General features: G+C 36.8%; 2 protein-coding genes across 6 annotated transcripts in view; both read right to left on the bottom strand.

Annotated features, from left to right (window-relative positions):
• LOC128593294 (cytidine monophosphate-N-acetylneuraminic acid hydroxylase) overlaps positions 1–18,872 on the bottom strand; it is a 182,699-nt gene that overhangs the window by 111,813 nt on the left and 52,014 nt on the right. The gene's annotated exons all lie outside the window — the stretch shown is intronic.
• On the bottom strand, positions 7,165–8,445 carry LOC128593781 (activated RNA polymerase II transcriptional coactivator p15-like). Its single transcript, XM_053602128.1, has 2 exons — positions 8,419–8,445; positions 7,165–8,096 (listed from the first exon to the last, which is right to left on the bottom strand). Exons 1-2 carry the CDS (start codon positions 8,443–8,445, stop codon positions 7,641–7,643), a joined length of 483 nt encoding a protein of 160 aa, XP_053458103.1. The 3' UTR covers positions 7,165–7,640.

Genomic DNA, 18,872 nt, shown 5'->3' with positions numbered 1-18,872 from the left:
TTGCCTAACAATTGCAATCAGTGTAACCTGGCTTATTGTCCCCTCAATGAATCCCCAACAATAAAAAAAAAAAAAAAAAAAAAAAACAAGAATGAGAGATGGGGACGAAGGTCAGGCCGGACCTAAACTGACCAGACCAGCTGTGTCATGTTGGCCCTACCCTGACAGACTCCATCTTATTCTCACTACATGTGCTTTCAGCCTGCGTTGTTATCCTGCAGATGAGGAATGAGTTTATAATATGACCATCATTACTGAGAGTTTATAACATGACCATCATTACTGAGAATGAGTTTATAACATGACCATCATTACTGAGAGTTTATAACATGACCATCATTACTGAGAATGAGTTTATAACATGACCATCATTACTGAGAGTTTATAACATGACCATCATTACTGAGAATGAGTTTATAACATGACCATCATTACTGAGAGTTTATAACATGACCATCATTACTGAGAGTTTATAACATGACCATCATTACTGAGAATGAGTTTATAACATGACCATCATTACTGAGAGTTTATGACATAACCATCATTACTGAGAATGAGTTTTTACATGACCATCATTACCAAGAATGAGTTTATAACTTGACCATCATTACCGAGAATGAGTTTATAACTTGACCATCATTACCAAGAATGGGTTTATAACATGACTATCATTACCGAGAATGAGTTTTTAACATGACCAAATTACTGAGAATGAGTTTATAACATGACCATCATTACCGAGAATGAGTTTATAACATGACCATCATTACCGAGAATGAGTTTATAACTTGACCATCATTACAGAGAATGAGTTTTTAACATGACCGTCATTACTGAGAATGAGTTTATAACATGACCGTCATTACCAAGAATGAGTTTATAACTTGACCATCATTACCAAGAAATGAACTGGGACTATGGATATATGCCATGGCTCCCAGATAATTTTTCAAAATTTTTAGTAGAGATAGGGTCTTGCCCTTGCTTAGGCTGGTCTCAATAATGGTTAAGACTTCAAGTTTTGGGATTTAGAGAGAGGGAGAAGGAGAGAGAAAGGGAGAGAGAAAGGCTCCTACATACATGTCTTCCTTCCTCACTGTATGAACTTCACTTCTTTAAGCCTCAGTTTCCACATTTACAACAGGAAATAACAATGCCTACTCTATGTAGCTTGTGGAGTTAAAATGAGGTTATGAATATAAAGCTTCTAGTACTGTGCTGGCCACATGATAGGCTTTAAATATGTGATAGTCAATAGCATCCTTATAACTATCTACATATGCTGTTTTATTTTGTTTGTTTGTTTGTTTGTTTGTTTTTTAAGACAGAGTCTCACTCTGTTGCCCTCGGTAGAGTGCCATGGCGTCATCATAGCTTACAGCAACCTCAAACTAGGTTTACAGGCATGAGCCTGTGCTAGGATTACAGGCCTGAGCCACCTGTAATCCAGCCCCTGTAAATGCTTTCCATGTGGTTTGCAGTAAATTGGAACCTGAAACACTTAACCGTCATGCTGTATTGCCTCCCAGCTCAGCTAAATCGAGTGACTAAATGACCTCCTGACTGGGATAGACTATGTGAACACACATGTCACAGAAACAGAGAGGGTACCTTATAAAAATCGATCATCTATTTCAACACTGGCTTCTGTGAACAAGCAAGTATGGTGAATGTCATGTGCTCTAAGATGTGTATTTAATTCTTCAAACTTTTCTACATTTCCATAAATTTTCTGAAATAATAATGTATTGTTTTTACAAATGGAAACAAAACTTTTTAAATGAGGGAGATGACAACAAATAAAAGCACCTAGAATGAAAGAAAGCATTTATATGTCTATTTCAAGTGCATTGAATTTTATGGGCATTCAAAGAAAAGTAGGCAAAGTGAACACATATTTTCAAGTTGTATACAATGTCCCAGATCCCTTTTGGGTCCGCCAACAACTTACTAATTAAAATGGGTAAGGAGTCACTGGGTCTAGTCATTGGTTTCATTTTCCTTGGCTCTACACAAACTTTTCAAAATTGACTACTGCCTCAAGAATAAGATCTATTTCATTATGGGTCTGACCCAGAACTATATAATTATGAGACTTAAAAAATACACCAAGGTTTTACATATTGAAACATGACACTCTTTAAGTTTTAGTGACCCTTATTCTAAGAACGCTTTGGTTGCTTTAACATATTAGGTATCTGTGATCTTCTGAGCTAAGTTGCTGGATACAAAGAAATAAAAAGTTTTTCTTAAAACTTTGTGTATTATAAAAGTGCCTATATATTCATTGCAAAAAGAAAAGATTATAAGTATACTTAAGGTAAAGTCAAATCCCCTTGCTCCATCCTTGTCATCTTAGCCCTAGAGGCAGCCATTGATTGTGGTTTGGTATTTATCTTTCTCTGGACATTATGCTCTTTTCTTTTTTCTTAAATTTGCTTTATCTTTTCCTAAATAGCTTTTTAAAAGTTATAACCACTCCTGTTTAAAACATTTTCTATCACAGAGAATCACAAACACACACAAAAGTAGGCAGAACAATATATTGATCTCCTGTGCTCCCACCACCCAGCCCAACAACCAACAACCCACAGCCCATGTATGGTCCCATCCATACTCCATCTCATCCCTCCACCCAGTATCATAGTAAAGCAAATTCCACATCTTATACCATCCATATGTATTTACATATGAATCTCTAAAAGGAATGACTTTTTAAAACAAAACCAATTACCAATGTTACATCTAAAGCATTCCTTAATATTACCAAATTTCCAGTCTCATAACTGTCATAAATGGAGTGTAGGGTTTTTTTTAAGTCACAATCTAAATAAGCTCCCCACATAGTGATTGCTTGGTATAGTTTATAATTCTCTTTTCCTTAATAAGCTTCCTCCCATCTCTTATTCCCTTATAATTTATTTGTTAAAGAAACCAATTTGTTTGGCCCTAGGAGTTTTCCACCTTCTGGGTTATGTAGATCACACGTCTCTCTGCCTTCTTGCTTCCTTTGAAAGCTCTAAAGTCCTGATTCAGATTCAGGTTCAATTTGCATAGATAATCAGAGTTTTGCATAGATAATCCTTTATTCTTTCTCATGAGTATACAGGATACCCATGTATCAGATCATCTCTTTCTTTGTGTGACGTTAGCAACTAACAACGTTCAATACTGTGGTCTATTATTTTACTAGGGGTTTGCACAATGGCAAATTTCCATCATTTCTTTTTCATACATTAACAATAATCTTTTTGTAAGATAAACTCCCCTTTAATCTACAACTTGGTTCCCCAGTTGCATGTTTTGTGAAGGAGAGAAAGGATAAATGGGTGCTTTTTTTCTTCAATTGTTTTTCAAAGTAATGAGTTGGTTTCCTAGAATCCTCTCCTTTATTTTGGTATCATTATGAATTCATTGACTTAAACGTATCTGATGAGCTTGAATTTTTCCAGTTATTATAGTATTGAAGCTCAAATCATTTCATCTTAGCCAGTGGGAACCATTTTTTTAATTGACAAAAAAAAAACTGCATATGCAAAGATTGCCAAAAATGTATATACACATTTTAAGAAAAGAAAACACTGCATTAAAATTGTAATACTAAATATATACCAATAATAAAAGAGTACAAGTTACATTTGATTTCTGCAATGACAAGTGGTGTGCAAAGTGGGGACCTCGGCGTCCAGACACTTCTGATTACAGCAAACCACTGCTTAAGCAGCCTTGACCAACGTGTCCCCTTGTACTGTTGTGCATGCCGTTTCAATTTCTCCCCAAAGTACTGCCAGTGCAGCCAGTTTTTACAGCACACCACATCCTTTAAGGTCCCTGACAGGTAGAAGTCAAAGGGTATTAAGTCAAGAGAATGTGGGGGAAACTCAACCCGCACGTTTTTGTCCTCTCCATGGTCCTGGCAAATTCTTGTCGAAATAAGCTCTCAGGTCTTGGTGGAAATGCGGTGGGACCAACATTTTCCCAATTCCCCCACACCCCAACCTTTGGTAACTACTATTCTACTCTCTGTTTATATGAGTTTGACTTTTGAAAATTCCACATTGCTGTGGTTTGAATGATGGCGTCTCCTCCAAAATGCATAGTGAAATTTAATCCCCAAGCAGCAATGTTAAGAAGTGTGGCCATAAAGAGCCTTCATGAATGGGATTAGCACCCTCATACAAGGGCTGGAGGTTGAAAGGAGAGTTCTGCTCCTCTGCCCTTCTGCCACGTGAGGACACAGCGTTCCTCCCTGTGAAGGATGCACCGAATTCTGAGGCACATCAGATGCCAAACCTTCCAGCACCTTGATCTTAAAGTTTACCCTCAGCCTCCAGAACTGTGAGAAATAAATTTCTGGTGTTTATAAATTACCCAGTCTGTGGTATTTTGTGATAGCAGCATGAAACAGACTAAGATACACATATAATCAGGTCATGAGATATTTCTCTTTCTGTGCCTGGCTTATGTAACAGTACGTCCTCCCGGTTCATCATGTCGTCACCAATGACAGTGTTTCCTTCCTTTTTAGGGCTGAGTACTATTCCATTGTGTATATGTATGTATCGTATTTTCTTTATTTATCTATTGATAGACCCCCTAGATTGGTCAAAATATTAACTATGGTGAATAACACTGCAATAAATATGGGACTGCAGATATTCTCTTTTTAAACATCTCTTTAAATATATATTTAACACATTTGGTTCAATTCCTTTGGATATATACCCAGTAATGGGATTACTGGTAATATGATAGTACTATTTTTAATTTTTTTCACCATTTCTTATTTTTATTTAACATTTAAAATATTCAGAGGTAAAATATTATATTCAGACACATCAACATTTAAAATATTCACAGATGAAATATTATATTCAGACATCTCCATGGAAGATGTACCAAACAAAGCAGACGGGCATTCCAGTTACAGAATTACATTATTTGTGACTATGTGATTCTGTACCTTTGCATTTATCTAGAAAACACCAGTTTAAAAAAAAAAAGGTTTTGAGTGTTTCACTGGATTAATTTTCTTAAAAAGTGAACTGCATTTCAGGAAGATAACTGCATATTCATCCTCACTTTTTTAAATTTCCAAACTTTTTTAGTACTCTTTTAACACACCTCTGTTAGAACACTTAAATAATTAATACTCACTTCTTTCTCTTTTTCCCTCAACGGCCAAGCCAGGATGTACTCACTTTCACTTTTTTCCCCTTAAGTCTTTGTTTCTAAACATATTATGTAGAATAGGTTGACAGCATCTTGACTAGCCAATGAGTTTGGAGTATTCTTCCAAATACTTCCAATACTTCTTAGGCATAGATAAAGCAAAGTAAAAGGGAATAATCAAATTATAAAAAGTTCTTTTTCAGTGGTTGTTCTTTAAATAAAATGCTAAGAGCACTGGAAATTGGCCAAATGCTGCTCATATTTTGTTAAAAACAAAGAGGAAAAATGGATCAGAAAGCCCTGATACAGAGTACGTTAAAGGGCAAAACCTGAGTACTGGCATTAATTAAATCCACTGTGGCATTACAAGGAAGATAGATACTCGTTCCTCAACACGCCAAGCTTTCTTCCTGGGAGAAATCTTACCAAAGTTTAAACAGAAAAGAACAGGATTCTACCCCTTCTTTTTAATATAAGTTAATTTGTTTCTTCTTTTAACCCAGATCTCATCCTTTCCTACATATACACAGATTAATAACTTCAGTATACAGCATATCCAGTAACTTTTTTTTTTCTTTTGAGATAGTCTTATTATGTCACCCTCAGTAGAGTGCCATGGCGTCACAGCTCATAGCAACCTCTAACTTTTGGGCTTCAGCGATATTCTTGCCTTAGCCTCCCAAGTATCTGGGACTACAGGTGCCGCCACAACACCCGGCTATTTTTTGGCTGCAATTGTCATTTTTGTTTAGCTGGCCCAGGCCAGGTTCGGACCCGTGTGCCTTGGTGTATGGGGCAGGCGCCCTAACCACTGAGCAAGGGGCCCCGAGCCTAGTAACATATTTTAATTCATTATTAGTCAGCTTACCAACTGTGCCAGAAAAATGCTACTTTATTAACAGAATGCTAAACAGCTAGAAAATGCCTAGATAATAGAATTCAGCAACATCTCCACATTAGCAGATTTGTTTCAAAATGTACACACCCATAAATTCATATAAACTTAGGAGATTTCACCATCATTTCATCTTCATCTACACCAAAATCAAAACTTTTGTGTTCTAACTACTCTTTATGTGTGCCAGAAATAAGGGGTACTTGAAAAATCTACCCATTTAATAAGATGGACATGTTTTCAAATAAGGGGGGCTATCAACATGTTTGTCTAAAATACATATTTTGAACACACTAGAACTATTATTTGAAGACTACACTATAAATTCATTTTACCAGTTTGCACCTCTTAACATTACTGCTAAATGCACTAAAAAAGTTCTCTAAGAAATGTTAAAAAAAAAAAAAAAAAAAGAATAGCTGCTAGAATAAACTGGTAACTATGTGCCTTGGCAGATGGCTTTGAAATTAAGTCCGTAACAATTCTACTACAAAATACTTTAGACGTACCAAATAGTGCAACTCTCTCATAATGGCAGCCCTTAATGGCAGTAACCATTTGAGATTTACTACCAAAAAATACTATTTTGTCAATTAGAATTTTTTGCATCTTTAAACCTTTCTTTTTACTATTATATTTAGAATTGTGTCCTATGGATGTTAGAAAAGTCTCAAAATATCATGTGTATACCACGCAGTTAGATAAAAATTCTTTCCTCTTTACTGCTACCTTCTTTCATTTGTCATAGTTCTCTTTACAAGCATTATTTTTCTAAGGCACACCATGCCTTATTTATTGCTGCAGAGCCCCTGAAATCTGTGACTCAATTTGTCTGCTTCATCATCAAGTTAAATGAAAACCACTTCCTGAGTGCCTGCTAAAACTTAGTAACATCATGTCTAGAATGCCACTACCCGGCAGATTAGCTGCAAAATAACCAAGTCTACTGAAGCAAGGACCAAAAAACATCAGGATATGCTTGATGTGGTCTTTCCCTACAAACTACCTACATCACCTACTATGACAGTAAAGCTCAGTGACATCTCTGGCTACATAAAATCCATACATAATGTTATAAAATAAAATGTTAGGCCTGTAAGCTTTCACAAGTTTTATTAAATCCTAGTCTAATTTAACAATATCTGATTTTATAGACATCATCGCATGGTGAACATATTTAATAAGTGAAAGAAAATCAAACATCTCACCCACGACATTATTTTCTGCAGACTAAGCAAAAAGAACACTATGGGTAATGACATACACCTGCTCAGCGTTTTCATACAAACCATGTTGCTTATCAGATTGTATCTGCTAATATTTTAATACAGTAAGTTCAGTGATTGTAGTTCTCATGTAAGTACCTCACTGACATAACATTGACATCAAGTTGACAATTAGCTTCACTCAGAAAAATTTTCATAATGCACATTTAAAAAAAAGTATTCATCTTACGAATTGCTCTGCAATCCAAACATACAATAGCTTGGAGCACATTTAGAAAACAAAGCCAATGTAAAAAGACAGATTAAAACCAGTAGAACAGTGCAGGTTTTGTATGGCTCGGATTTTACAGTTTTCTTACTGCATCATCAATGTCAGAAATCAGTTCCTTCAGCTGGCTCCACTGCTCCGGATTTAAAGAAATACCTTTTCTGCCTGGTTTCTTTTCACCTTCTAGATCCATCCAATATTCTCTAATATCAATTAGATTTTTCCCTTTAAAGTCCCAAACACTGAAGTACCTAATTTTGCCAATCTGAAACATGTCATCATCTCTGCTGCTGCTCCTGCTGCTCTGTTTGGAAGATGACAAAGCTCCTGGAGTTTCACCAGTCTTTTGCTTCTTCTCAGGTTTTTCTGGAGCAGCTTGCTTTTTCCTCTGTAATTTTTTGTCAACTTCAGTGTCTGAATCACTTCCAGAAGAGCTTGGAGAAACAAGTTCCTTTGACTTAGGCGTGGCTCTGCTGCTGCAGTCTTGTACCCTCCTGCTCGCTTGTGACTCTATTTTTAATTTTTTGAGGAGCTTCATGCTGTTTTCCATAATGGCTGTACTAATTTATATTCCTGCCAACAATATGCAAGGGTTCCCTTTTCTCCACATCCTCACCAATATTTATTACCTTTTGTCTTTTGGGGAATAGCCATTCTATCAGGTGTTAGGCAGTAAGTCGAAATTTTTCAAGCTGGCTCCTGTGTGTCCAATTGTGAGATCACCCTGATAGAATTTGATGGCTCCTTGCAGTTCGTGTTCCAGAGCTCAAATCAGCAATTTCTCCTAAATAGATTTGGTTCCTCTTGTTGGAAGAGTGTAGAAACTACAATCTGGGTACTAAAGCTATACTTACTCTTAAAAAGACATCAATTTTTCTCATCTTTTTCTTTCTTTTTTTTTTTTGTTTTTTTTTTTGAATGCTATAAAGCATTTTCCGTGTACAGTGCTAGATTCAATCAATTATTTAAGAATTCAGATGCCTGTGGCCAAAAAGCAGAAGCTAAGCAGCAATGAGAATGACAACGTGAACCTCTCTGGGATGAGAGATGGTGCTGTCAGAAGGTGGTACAAACACCGACAGCCCGACGCACCCAGAAACACACCAAATGCACCTAGAAGGAAACAGTGGGATAAAGGAAAAGTGGAAGGCAAAGAAATGCAAATATTCTTTCAAATGTGTGAGTTGTCTCAGGAAGTGACCAACCATCTTTTGGAGTTCGATTTAGCTGGCACAGTCAAGAAGAAGATCCAGTGGTGTTTGCAGCTGCAGGAAGCAACAATTACCTTATATGACCAAGCCTGATTTTTCTCATTTAATGAATATGTTGTGAGTATATAACATGCTACAAACTTTGGGCTAGGTGTTGGTGAAGAAGAGGTATGGTTCTCAAACTCCTAGCCTCAAAAAGGACATAGGCACACAAGCAATTATAAGAAGCAAGAGATCCAGATAATGAATATATATATATATTTTTTTTTTGAGAGAGAGAGGGGTTCTCACTCTGTTGCCCATACCTCACTGTAACCTCCAATCCCTAGACTCAAGCAATCCTCCTGCCTCAAGGCGTCCCTCTCCCCTCTGCCAGGGGATAGATCTCTTTCCTTCTGCACCATTGTCCTCACTGTCAGCTGTTATCTCAGACCCACCTTGCCCTTGCAGGTCTCTGTCTGAAGTCATTTCAGGTTGAATGTTCCAGTGAGGAACACATTGCTCTGGACAACTTGGAGCCTTTAACTGGGAGAGATAGAATCTAAAGAAGAGGAGCAGAAGGCTTAGAGAGGAAGAGGATAGGTTGGTAGAGGAGGATCTGGCTCTTACTAGGGAGCAGGGAAAGGACAGGTGGAAATAGTTGGCCTTTCTTCCTCTGTCTTTTTCTGTCTGCTCATCTAGCTTTCTGCTGAATTTTGATCATGCAAACCCCTTCTTTGTTCTTAACCCAGCTGCTCCCCTACTCTCTCTTTATTCTTCTTTCTAGCCAACAGCTTCTTCTCTAATAGCCTTTAATTGACCCTAACTTGGACTAGAGGAATGACATTTTCCATTACTAATGGGAAAAATCCAGCTCTACGTGCAGCAAAAGAAAGGCTATTGTAAGAAAATTGATAGGCAACCTAAGAGAATGGGCCTTGGAAACTGGCAAGATCCAGGGTAGCTCTAAGGACTAGAAACCAAAGGACAGATTTTCTAGCAGGAATAATCTGGTCAAGGAAGTTGCCACTGGAATAAGTTACTTGTCAAATCTCAATGACCTTGCTCAGCCAGGTCATAAGAGAAAAAATCTTCCAAAGGAAGAAGCAAAGCACTGGATCCACTCTGCCACCAAGACTATACACACTAGGAGAGAAGTGTTTGGAAATTGGCATTTTGCGGAAATGCCAAGCAACCCTCCCCCCAAAAAAGATGATTTTTTTTTTTTTACTCAGACATCAACTTATTATTATTGCAATTATTTAGTGATTCAAATTCTGTGATTTCTTTTATTAGATTTTTAAAAGTTAATGCTCTCTGTTTCTTAAAACATTTTTTTAAATTAAAAGCTTATATCCTGGTTTGGTTTTTTCCCCACTGTGAGTCAGTGACCTTAAGAATAAAAATCTTCTCAGCCCTGAACTGAAGCTGGGAGTAAACATCCTTTGTCAAGATTAGCTAACCTTGAAAATATGCCCTCTTCACTACCCCACCCAACTGCTGTTACAACATTTCTCTACCCCTCTAGAAATAATCAGTCATTGAAACAGTGTGCCTGGAGGGTTTTGCCAACTTATTATGAATAATATCCTGGTTCGGCTTTTTTTCTCCTTTAAGTCAGTCAGTAACCTTCAAATACAAATCTTCTCAACCCTGGAATGAGGCAAAAAGTAAACATCCTTTGCTAAGATTATTCAACCCTAAAAATATGCCCTCTTCCCCACCCCACCCAAATCCTCTCACACATTTCTCTATCACTCTAGAAACGGTCATTAAAACCAAGTGAATTTTTAAAATCTTTTAAAGAAATATTTTACATACAAATACAGGGGGTTGGTAAAGTTCTTGTGCAATTATTCATATACAACGATTTTAAATTGCACATGAACTTTATGGACACCCTGTATAGAGAGGATGGTAGAATAATCCTCCTTGAACCAACTTCAACAATTCATCTCTGCCCATGCACACACCCACACACAATTTTGTTCTCAGCAGAATGATTCTAAAGCCAACTGCAAACATCACGATTTTACCCTCCAATATTTTAGCAGGATCTCTAAAATATAAGCATTCTAAATAAACAAGACCACAAATCTAACACATTTATTTAAAATTTCTCACATCATCAAATATATAGTCAGTGGTTGAATTTCTCCAATTTTTTCATGTATGTTTCTGGATAAAATCAGGATCCAAATGGTTCTATACATTTCAACCAGTTTCTTTTTGTTTTTGTTTTTTTATATAGAATACCACTCTGTTGTCTGGAAGACCAGAGTACACGGATGTCATCATGGCTCACAGCAACCTCAAACTCCTGGCTCAGTGCCCGTACTCAGTGAGTAGTGTGCTGGCCACATGCACTGAGGCTGGGGTTCAAGCCTGGCTTGGGCCTACTAAACAAAAATGACAACTGCAACCGAAAAATAGCCAGGCATTGTGGTGGGCACCTATGGTCCCAGCTACTCAGGGGGTTGAGGCAGGAGAATTGCTTAAGTCCAAGAATTTGAGGTTGCTGTGAGCTGTGACACCACAGCACTCTACTGAGGATGACACAGTGAGACTGTGTCTCAAAAAAAAAGAAGAAACTCCTGGGCTCAAGTGATCCTCCTGCCTCAGCCTCTTAAGTACCTGGAACTACAGGCACATGCCACCACCTTTGGCTAATTTTAAAAATTTTTTCATATACAACAATTTTAAATTGCACTTGAACTTTATGGACACCCTGTATAGAGAGAATGGTAGAATAATCCTCCTTGAAGTTGGTTATTATTGAGGAGTGCCGATCATCTCCACCTCAGATACACTGTTACCTTCAATTGAAAGACTTATTTGAAGATATAACTCAGTAGCCTTCCTCAATTTTCAATAATAATATTGAACTGTGACTATATATGATAGACAGAGACCTAAACTTTATACACATTATCTCACTTGATTCCAGGATAATTCTTTGATATAAATTTTATTGTCTATGTTTATATGAAACTGAAGCTTAGAGTGACTAAGTCACTTGCACTTTGGGAGGCCAACGCAGGAGAATTGCTTCAAGCTAGGAGTTCTTTTTTTTTTTTTTCCCCTTCTTTTTTTTTTTTATTAAATCATAACTGTATACATTGATATGATCATGGGGCATCATACACTCGCTTCATAAACCATTTGACACATTTTTATCGCAGTGGTTAACATAGCCTTTCCGGCGTTATCTCAGTTACTGTGCCAAAACATTTACATTCTACATTTACCAAGTTTCGCAAATACCCCTGTAATATGCACCACAGGTGTGATCCCACCGATCCCCCTCCCTCGACCCACCACCCCCCCCTTTCAAGCTAGGAGTTCTAGACTGGCCTGAGCAACATAATGACAGGTCATTGTGCCTAGCCTACAGCCAAATTTTTAACATCCCAATAACTGTCCAAACTTCCATTATCTCAATTTTAAGTTTAAACACAGCTTATTAATTTCAATTTTGCTTTAAAATTTAGGTTTTTTTTTAGACAGTCTCAAGCCATTGCCCTGGGTAGAGTGCCGTAGTGTGTCATAGCTCATAGAAACTTCCAACTGTTGGGCGCAAGTGATCTTGCGGTCTCAAACTCATGAGCTCAAGCAATCCACCCACCTCAGCCTCCCAGAGTGCTAGGATTACAGCTGTGAGCCACTGCACACAGCCTAAAATTTAGATTTTATTGGCTGGTGATCTAAGTTCATTTAGGCCCTGAAGTTGCCCTTGGTTGCAAATTGAAGTGACTCAGGGTCCCTTCCTCAGCCTTATTTACCTTATTTATCTTCAGGGTAAATAAGCTGATCTTACAGTTTAGTTAAGAAAAACTAGCCAAGTCTTTTCAAAAAATGTTTTTATTATTTCTTCTCAAAGAGTAGAAAAAATAGTACCTGTTTTCCAAAATGTAGAGTGTAGTTACAGTAACATTGTTTATGATAATTTTAGATTGGAACTAACCCATTTGCCCATCAGAAGAGACTTGGCTAACCAAACCACCTAATATCCAACCAATAGAAAACCTTGTCACATTTTCAAACAATAAAATCACTCTATCTGTTATACAATGTAAATGCCAAATGCCAAGATACATTGATGAATAAAATATTAAATAGGTTGATATTTAATCAAAGAATTGGTTGATAATTATGATAATTTTAGATTGGAACTAACCCAATTGCCCATCAGAAGAGACTTGGCTAAACAAACCACCTGATATCCAACCAATAGAAAACCTTGTTACATTTTCAAACAATAAAATCACTCTATCTGTTATACAATGTAAATGCCAAATGCCAAGATACATTGATGAATAAAATATTAAATAGGTTGATATTTAATCAAAGAATTACATAATGTAATGTAACCCATTTTTGCCTAAAAACTATGTGTTTCTATGTAAACATAAAGAAATCTCAAAGAATAAGTACCAAAACTTGGGGAGAGGATATAAAATTATGAAGGAATTTCACTTTTTACTTTTTACATCTTTGTATCATTTAAATGCTTTTTACAGTAAGTGTATATTAGCCTTATAATGTGATAAATAGATACTTCCATGTTGCAATATTATATAACTTTAACATAATGTATAGATGGTCTTTCTTCTTTTTGTAATCTTTCTTCAATATGGGAAATAATTTGGAGTTAACTCCACCTCTGATACACTGTTATCTTCAATTGAAAGACTATTTCAAGATATAACTCAGTAGCCTTCCTCAATTTGCAGCAATAATATTGAACTGTGACTATATATGATAGATAGAGACCTAAACTTTATACACATTATCTCACTTGATTCCCAAGATAATTCTTTGATATAAATATTATCGTCTATATTTACGTGAAACTGAAGCTTAGAGTGACAAAGTCACTTGCACAAATTCCCAGCTGGGATTCAAACCATAGTCTGTTTCATGCTACAGTCCATAACTTCATCCTCTATAGCATACTAACCCTTACTAAATATAATAAATGTAAAACAAAAGCAATTTTCCAAATTCAAGGCCATAATTTTTTCCTGCTTATTTTTAGAGCCACTGTATAGAGAGTTCCCAAGGCCACCCTAGGTTTGAGGATTGTTAGGGGGACTTACATGCCTCAGAATATAGTCCTACTCACAGCCATGACTTATTACAGTGAAAAGGCACAAAGAAAAATCATCAAAAGAAAAGGGGATGGGGGCAGAATATGGGGAAAACTAGGCACAAGCTTCCAGAGTCCTCTCTCCTTGGAGTCACATAGGATGTGTGTCCCCCAGCAACAAGTTGTAACAACACATGTGAAATGTTGCCAACCAGGGAAACTCACTAGAGACTCAGCACCCAGGGATTTTAATGAGGGCTAGTCAGGTACCTTGTAGTTGGCACATATCTTAATCCAAGATACCCAGAAGAAAACCAGGTATTCAAAATAATCAGATTGTTTGTATAAAGAGTTCAGGCACAGTGAATCACTCTTCCCAAATAATTATGAGAACCCTCCCAAACACTAAGTTCCCAGATGCTAACAAAGGGCCAACCTTATAAGCTGACATGGCTGACAGAGAATAACATTCCAGCCTGTTATGTCAACTCTTTTCTGCATAGCTCCCAGATAATCATAAGGAGTCAAGTGCACAATAAAAATACAATTGCATCAGCAGCCTCCAGTCTGTTTTCATGGTAAAAATGGTGAAGCCACTCAATATTACCCCTTTTCAGGAAATAAAATTTTTTCTCCAGAGCCCTAGTGTCCACTTATGTCAGACAGCCCTTTGAGATCCACTTTTTTGGGACAAAGGTACAGAAGTATTTATCCCCTCTATATTTTTCATAGCGTCTTCTGAGGAAGTTTAGACTAAAAAACATCCCACAGAAACAGTTTCCCCTGTGACAATAGCAGTTCCCATTCAATTGACCATGTAGAGGATGGCCTTTGATACTTTGCTCCATTTTCAGCAACCGGGTGCAAGTCTTTTTAAAAAAGGTTTGATTTTAACCTTCTTAGTCACTATTAAAGTATTCTCTTTTCTATCCATTTCCAAATTTATGACTTGTACAGAGAATGCTAGGTTTAAAAAAAAAAAAGCCAAGCCAAGTGCCTGATCATATAGAAAATATTGTTCATTTCAAGTTAGTTTGCCACACTTAGGGAACACTAGCCTTACTTTTAGGGCATAACTTTTTGCTCTGTGCTTTTTACACAAAAAAATTAAACTTTAAGCATCCAAGAACCTACATCCAAGATTTCCTTCACAGTGCAATAGAGGATAGGCTATCAGATAAATGTTCTCATACGCTCAGGGCAGTTCTGCAATTTGAGGATTAGTTTATTTTCTAAAGCATTAGAGACTAGACCAGCCTCTCTGGTCCACCTTCAGTTCTTTCCTCGTTTGCTGTTCAATCTCTACTGAAAATAACATAAATAGAGGGTTAAAGACCATCTGCACTAGTAAAATGTGAGAATAAAAAAGTTTGAATTCAGGTAAGTTCTGGTAATATTTGTCCATGTTCGGCTTGTAAACACGAAGAGTTTGTATGCACATCTTCTTCACACCCACACTGACTTGTGATAGCCATAAGGAATCACATGTTTGACTCTTGGGGTTGGAAATCATTGAAGTTGCACATCTGAAGGCACAGCCTTGGAGAGAGATATAATTTCAGATACCAGATAATATTTGCATACAAAGTGACATGTTTGAGGAGAGTTGTGTGCTTTTATTCGCTCCCCTGACAAGAAATTTTAATAAATATTTTGGGCAGGTTTCTTTTTATCTGTTTTAAATTTTCAAATTTTTGTGTTTGGAGTGAATAATCCACAAAGATAATTACCATGTAGGTATGGAATTTCTACCTGTAACTATGAATTGGCAATCAAAAACCTTTCATACAAATTTAGCGGGTTTTGTCTGTTTCCTGATTCATTTTGTAATCAGTCACCTACTGCCTTATATCTGTTAATTGCTTATTGACTGATAGTTGATATTCTGCCTTGTTACTCAGTGCTTTAGGTCTTTATCTGCTTTGCATCAAAGTTCCCTAAGAGCAGTGACTATATTTTTATCCATCTATGTCAAGCCCAGCATGAGAGAAGTGTCAGGCACACCTTTCACTGAATGGATGAACAGATGAATGACTGGATGAACGGAAGCATTAATGAATAGGTTTAAACTCCTGAAGAAAGTGAACATCACCCACACAGTGTTCACTGGATAAATACTTGGCCTGGAAGGAGAATGAATACTTCTAAAACCAAAATGTGCTTGTACCATATTGCTCTTCCACAATCAAAAATTGACAAGCAATCCTCATCTTGTAGAGATGTAAGTCAATATTTACGAATGAAATAATTTAATGTTTTTGAGATTTTCTTCAAAATAATGGGGAGTAAGGAATGGGGGAATGACTATAGGGATAGCTAAACAGGGTTGAACTGATAAAAGTTGAAGCTTAGCATGTTTTGAACAGTTTTCTTTTTTCCTTTTTTTCTTTAGCATAGAATTGGCCTTTTTATTCATTTATTTTTTTAAGTTACCTACAGAAGGGACTGAGATCACACTGTGCTGAGAAGATCTTTGAGTTTGAAGCCACATATTTATAAAATAAAGAATTCCTTCAGAGAAACTTACATAAACAAAGGGTTAATTTAGTCTTTCACACATAAAAGCAAATAGTCCTCTATTAGATAATTTTGTCTAGAATTAAATTTACCATGTTGTAAAATAATAATAAGTAGATGAAAGTGAGTATTTTAAAAATCAAGAAAATGTTTCAAATATTCATTTATTATATTTTTTCTGCCCCTGCCCTTTTTTTTTTCAAGCATCAATATTTATTTAGCTCCTGTGTTCATGAGATTCAGCTGCTCTGCCAGGCTGGGCAGCTCTGGGGTGTACTCAGCTGATCTTTTTTCAATTTATTTTCAATTTTTTTTATTTTAGATTGAGGGGAGATTAATTGAATTTCATTACATGTATATGTTGTATAGTGAAGAAGTCTAGGCATTTAGTGCCCCATCGCCCAAATAGTGTACATTGTACCCTGTTTTTCATCCCTAATCTCTTCCAACCCTCACCCTTGGGAATCCCCAGTGTCTATTATATCATTGTGTATGCCCTGTGTAGCCATAATTTAGCTCTCACTTATAAGTGAGAACATGTGGCATTTCTATTTATATTTCTGAGTTACTTCACTTAGGATAATACCCTCCAGTTCCATGCAAGTTGCTGCAAAAGACATTATTTCATTCTTTCTCATGATTGTATGGTACTCCGTGGTGTGTGTGTGTGTGTGTATACATTTTCTTTATCCACTCATTGCTCGATGAGAACTTAAATTGATTCCCTATCTTTGCAATTGTGAATTGTGCTATGATAGACACATTAGTGCAGGCTTTAGTCTTTATATAATGACTTGTTTTCTTTTGGGTAGATAGATACCCAGTAGTGGGATTAAAGGATCAAATAGTAGATCTACTTTTGTTGTTGTTGCTGAGACAGAGTCCCACCCTATGCCCTGAGCAGAGTGCAATGGCATCATAGCTCACTGCAACTTCAGACTCGGGCTGTGGGCATTCCGCTGCCTTAGCCTCTGGAAGCCGCTGGGATTACAAGCGCTTGCCATGGCGCCCGCCTGGATTTTTCCATTTTTTGTGTGTGTGGGGGGGTGTCTCACTCTCACTCAGGCAAGTCTCAAACTCCTGAACTCAAGCAATTCTTCCTCCTCAGCCTCCCACAGTGCTGGGATTACAGCGTGAGCCACCGCACCTGGCTACTTTTTATTTTTTGAGAAATCTCCATACTGATCTCCTTAGAGGTTCTACTAATTTACATTCTCTCTAACAGTGTGTAAGTGTTCCCTTTTCATTGCATTTGTGCCAACACCTACATGTGTTTTTACTTTTTAACAATGGGCATTTTAATTGGACTAAAATGGTATCTTGTTGTGGCTTTAATTTGCATTTCTTTGATGACTAGTGATGTTGAGCATTTTTTCAAGTTTCTTGGCCATTTGTATACCTTCTTTTGAAAAATGCCTGTTCATGTAATTTGCCCACTTTTTAATGGGGTTTGCTTTCTTCTTGCTGAGTTGTTTGAGTTTCTCGTCGATTCTGAATATTAGTCCTTTGTTAGAGACATAGTTTACAAATATTTTCTCTCATTCTGTAGATTATCTATTTACTCTTTTGACTATTTCTTTTGCTATGAAGAAGATTTTTAGTTTAAGTCCCATTTGTCCATTTTTGGTTTTCTTGCATTTGCTTTTGGGGCCTTATTCATAAATTCTTTGCCTACATCCAGAAGAGTTTTCCCTAGGTTTTCTTCTAGAACTTTTATGGTTTCAAGTCTTACATTTTAAGTCTTTAATACAACTTGAGTTAATTTTTGCATATGGTGAGAGATTTGGATCCAGTTTCATTCTTCTACATATGGCTTCCCAATTCCCCCAGCACTTGTTAATAGTATGTCCTTTTCCCAGTGTATGTCTTTGTCTGCTTTGCCAAAGTACAGCTGGTTGTAGGTATATCGTTTTATTTCTGGGTTCTTTATTCTGTTTCATTGATCCATGTGTCTGCTTTTATGCCAGTACCATGCTATTTTGATTAACCTGGTAATATAATTTTGTGTCATGTTCTCCAGTTATGTTCTTTTTGCTTAGTATTGCTTTGGCTATTCAGGCTCCTTTTTTGACTCCTTAAGAATTTTAGAACTATTTTTTCTGATTCTGTGAAAAATTACCTTGTTATTTTGATAGGAATTTCATTTGATCTGTAGATTGCTTTGGCAGTATGGTCATTTTAACAATTGAGCATTCTGATCACTGAGCATGGAATGTTTTGCCATTTGTTTGTGTTGTCAATGATTTCTTTGTCAGTGATTTGTAGCTCTCCTTGTAGAAATTCTTCATCTCCTTGATGTATTATTTTTTATTTTGTTGCAACTATTGTGTTTTTTATATTGTTTTTTTTTTTTTTTTTGAGACAGTGTCTCATTTTCTTGCCCTCAGCAGAGTGCCATGGTGTCATAGCTCAAGCATCCTCAAATTCTTGGGCTCAAGCAATCCTCTTGCCTCAGCCTCCTGAGTAGTGGGACTACAGGTGCCCACCACTATGCCTAGCTATTTTTAGAGAT

Source organism: Nycticebus coucang, chromosome 9 (assembly GCF_027406575.1).
Source record: "Nycticebus coucang isolate mNycCou1 chromosome 9, mNycCou1.pri, whole genome shotgun sequence".
NCBI lineage: Eukaryota > Metazoa > Chordata > Mammalia > Primates > Lorisidae > Nycticebus > Nycticebus coucang.
Note: the sequence above shows the minus strand (reverse complement) of the source record. Positions and strands in the feature narration are given on the sequence as shown.

Excerpts from the sequence above, each read along its gene's own strand:
- LOC128593781 (XM_053602128.1), bottom strand. The coding sequence starts at position 8,445 with ATGAGAAAAATTGATGTCTTTTTAAGA. Across the intron at positions 8,097-8,418 it reads AAATTGATGTCTTTTTAAGA|CTCCTCAAAAAATTAAAAAT; the intron begins GTAAGTATAGCT and ends AACAGCATGAAG.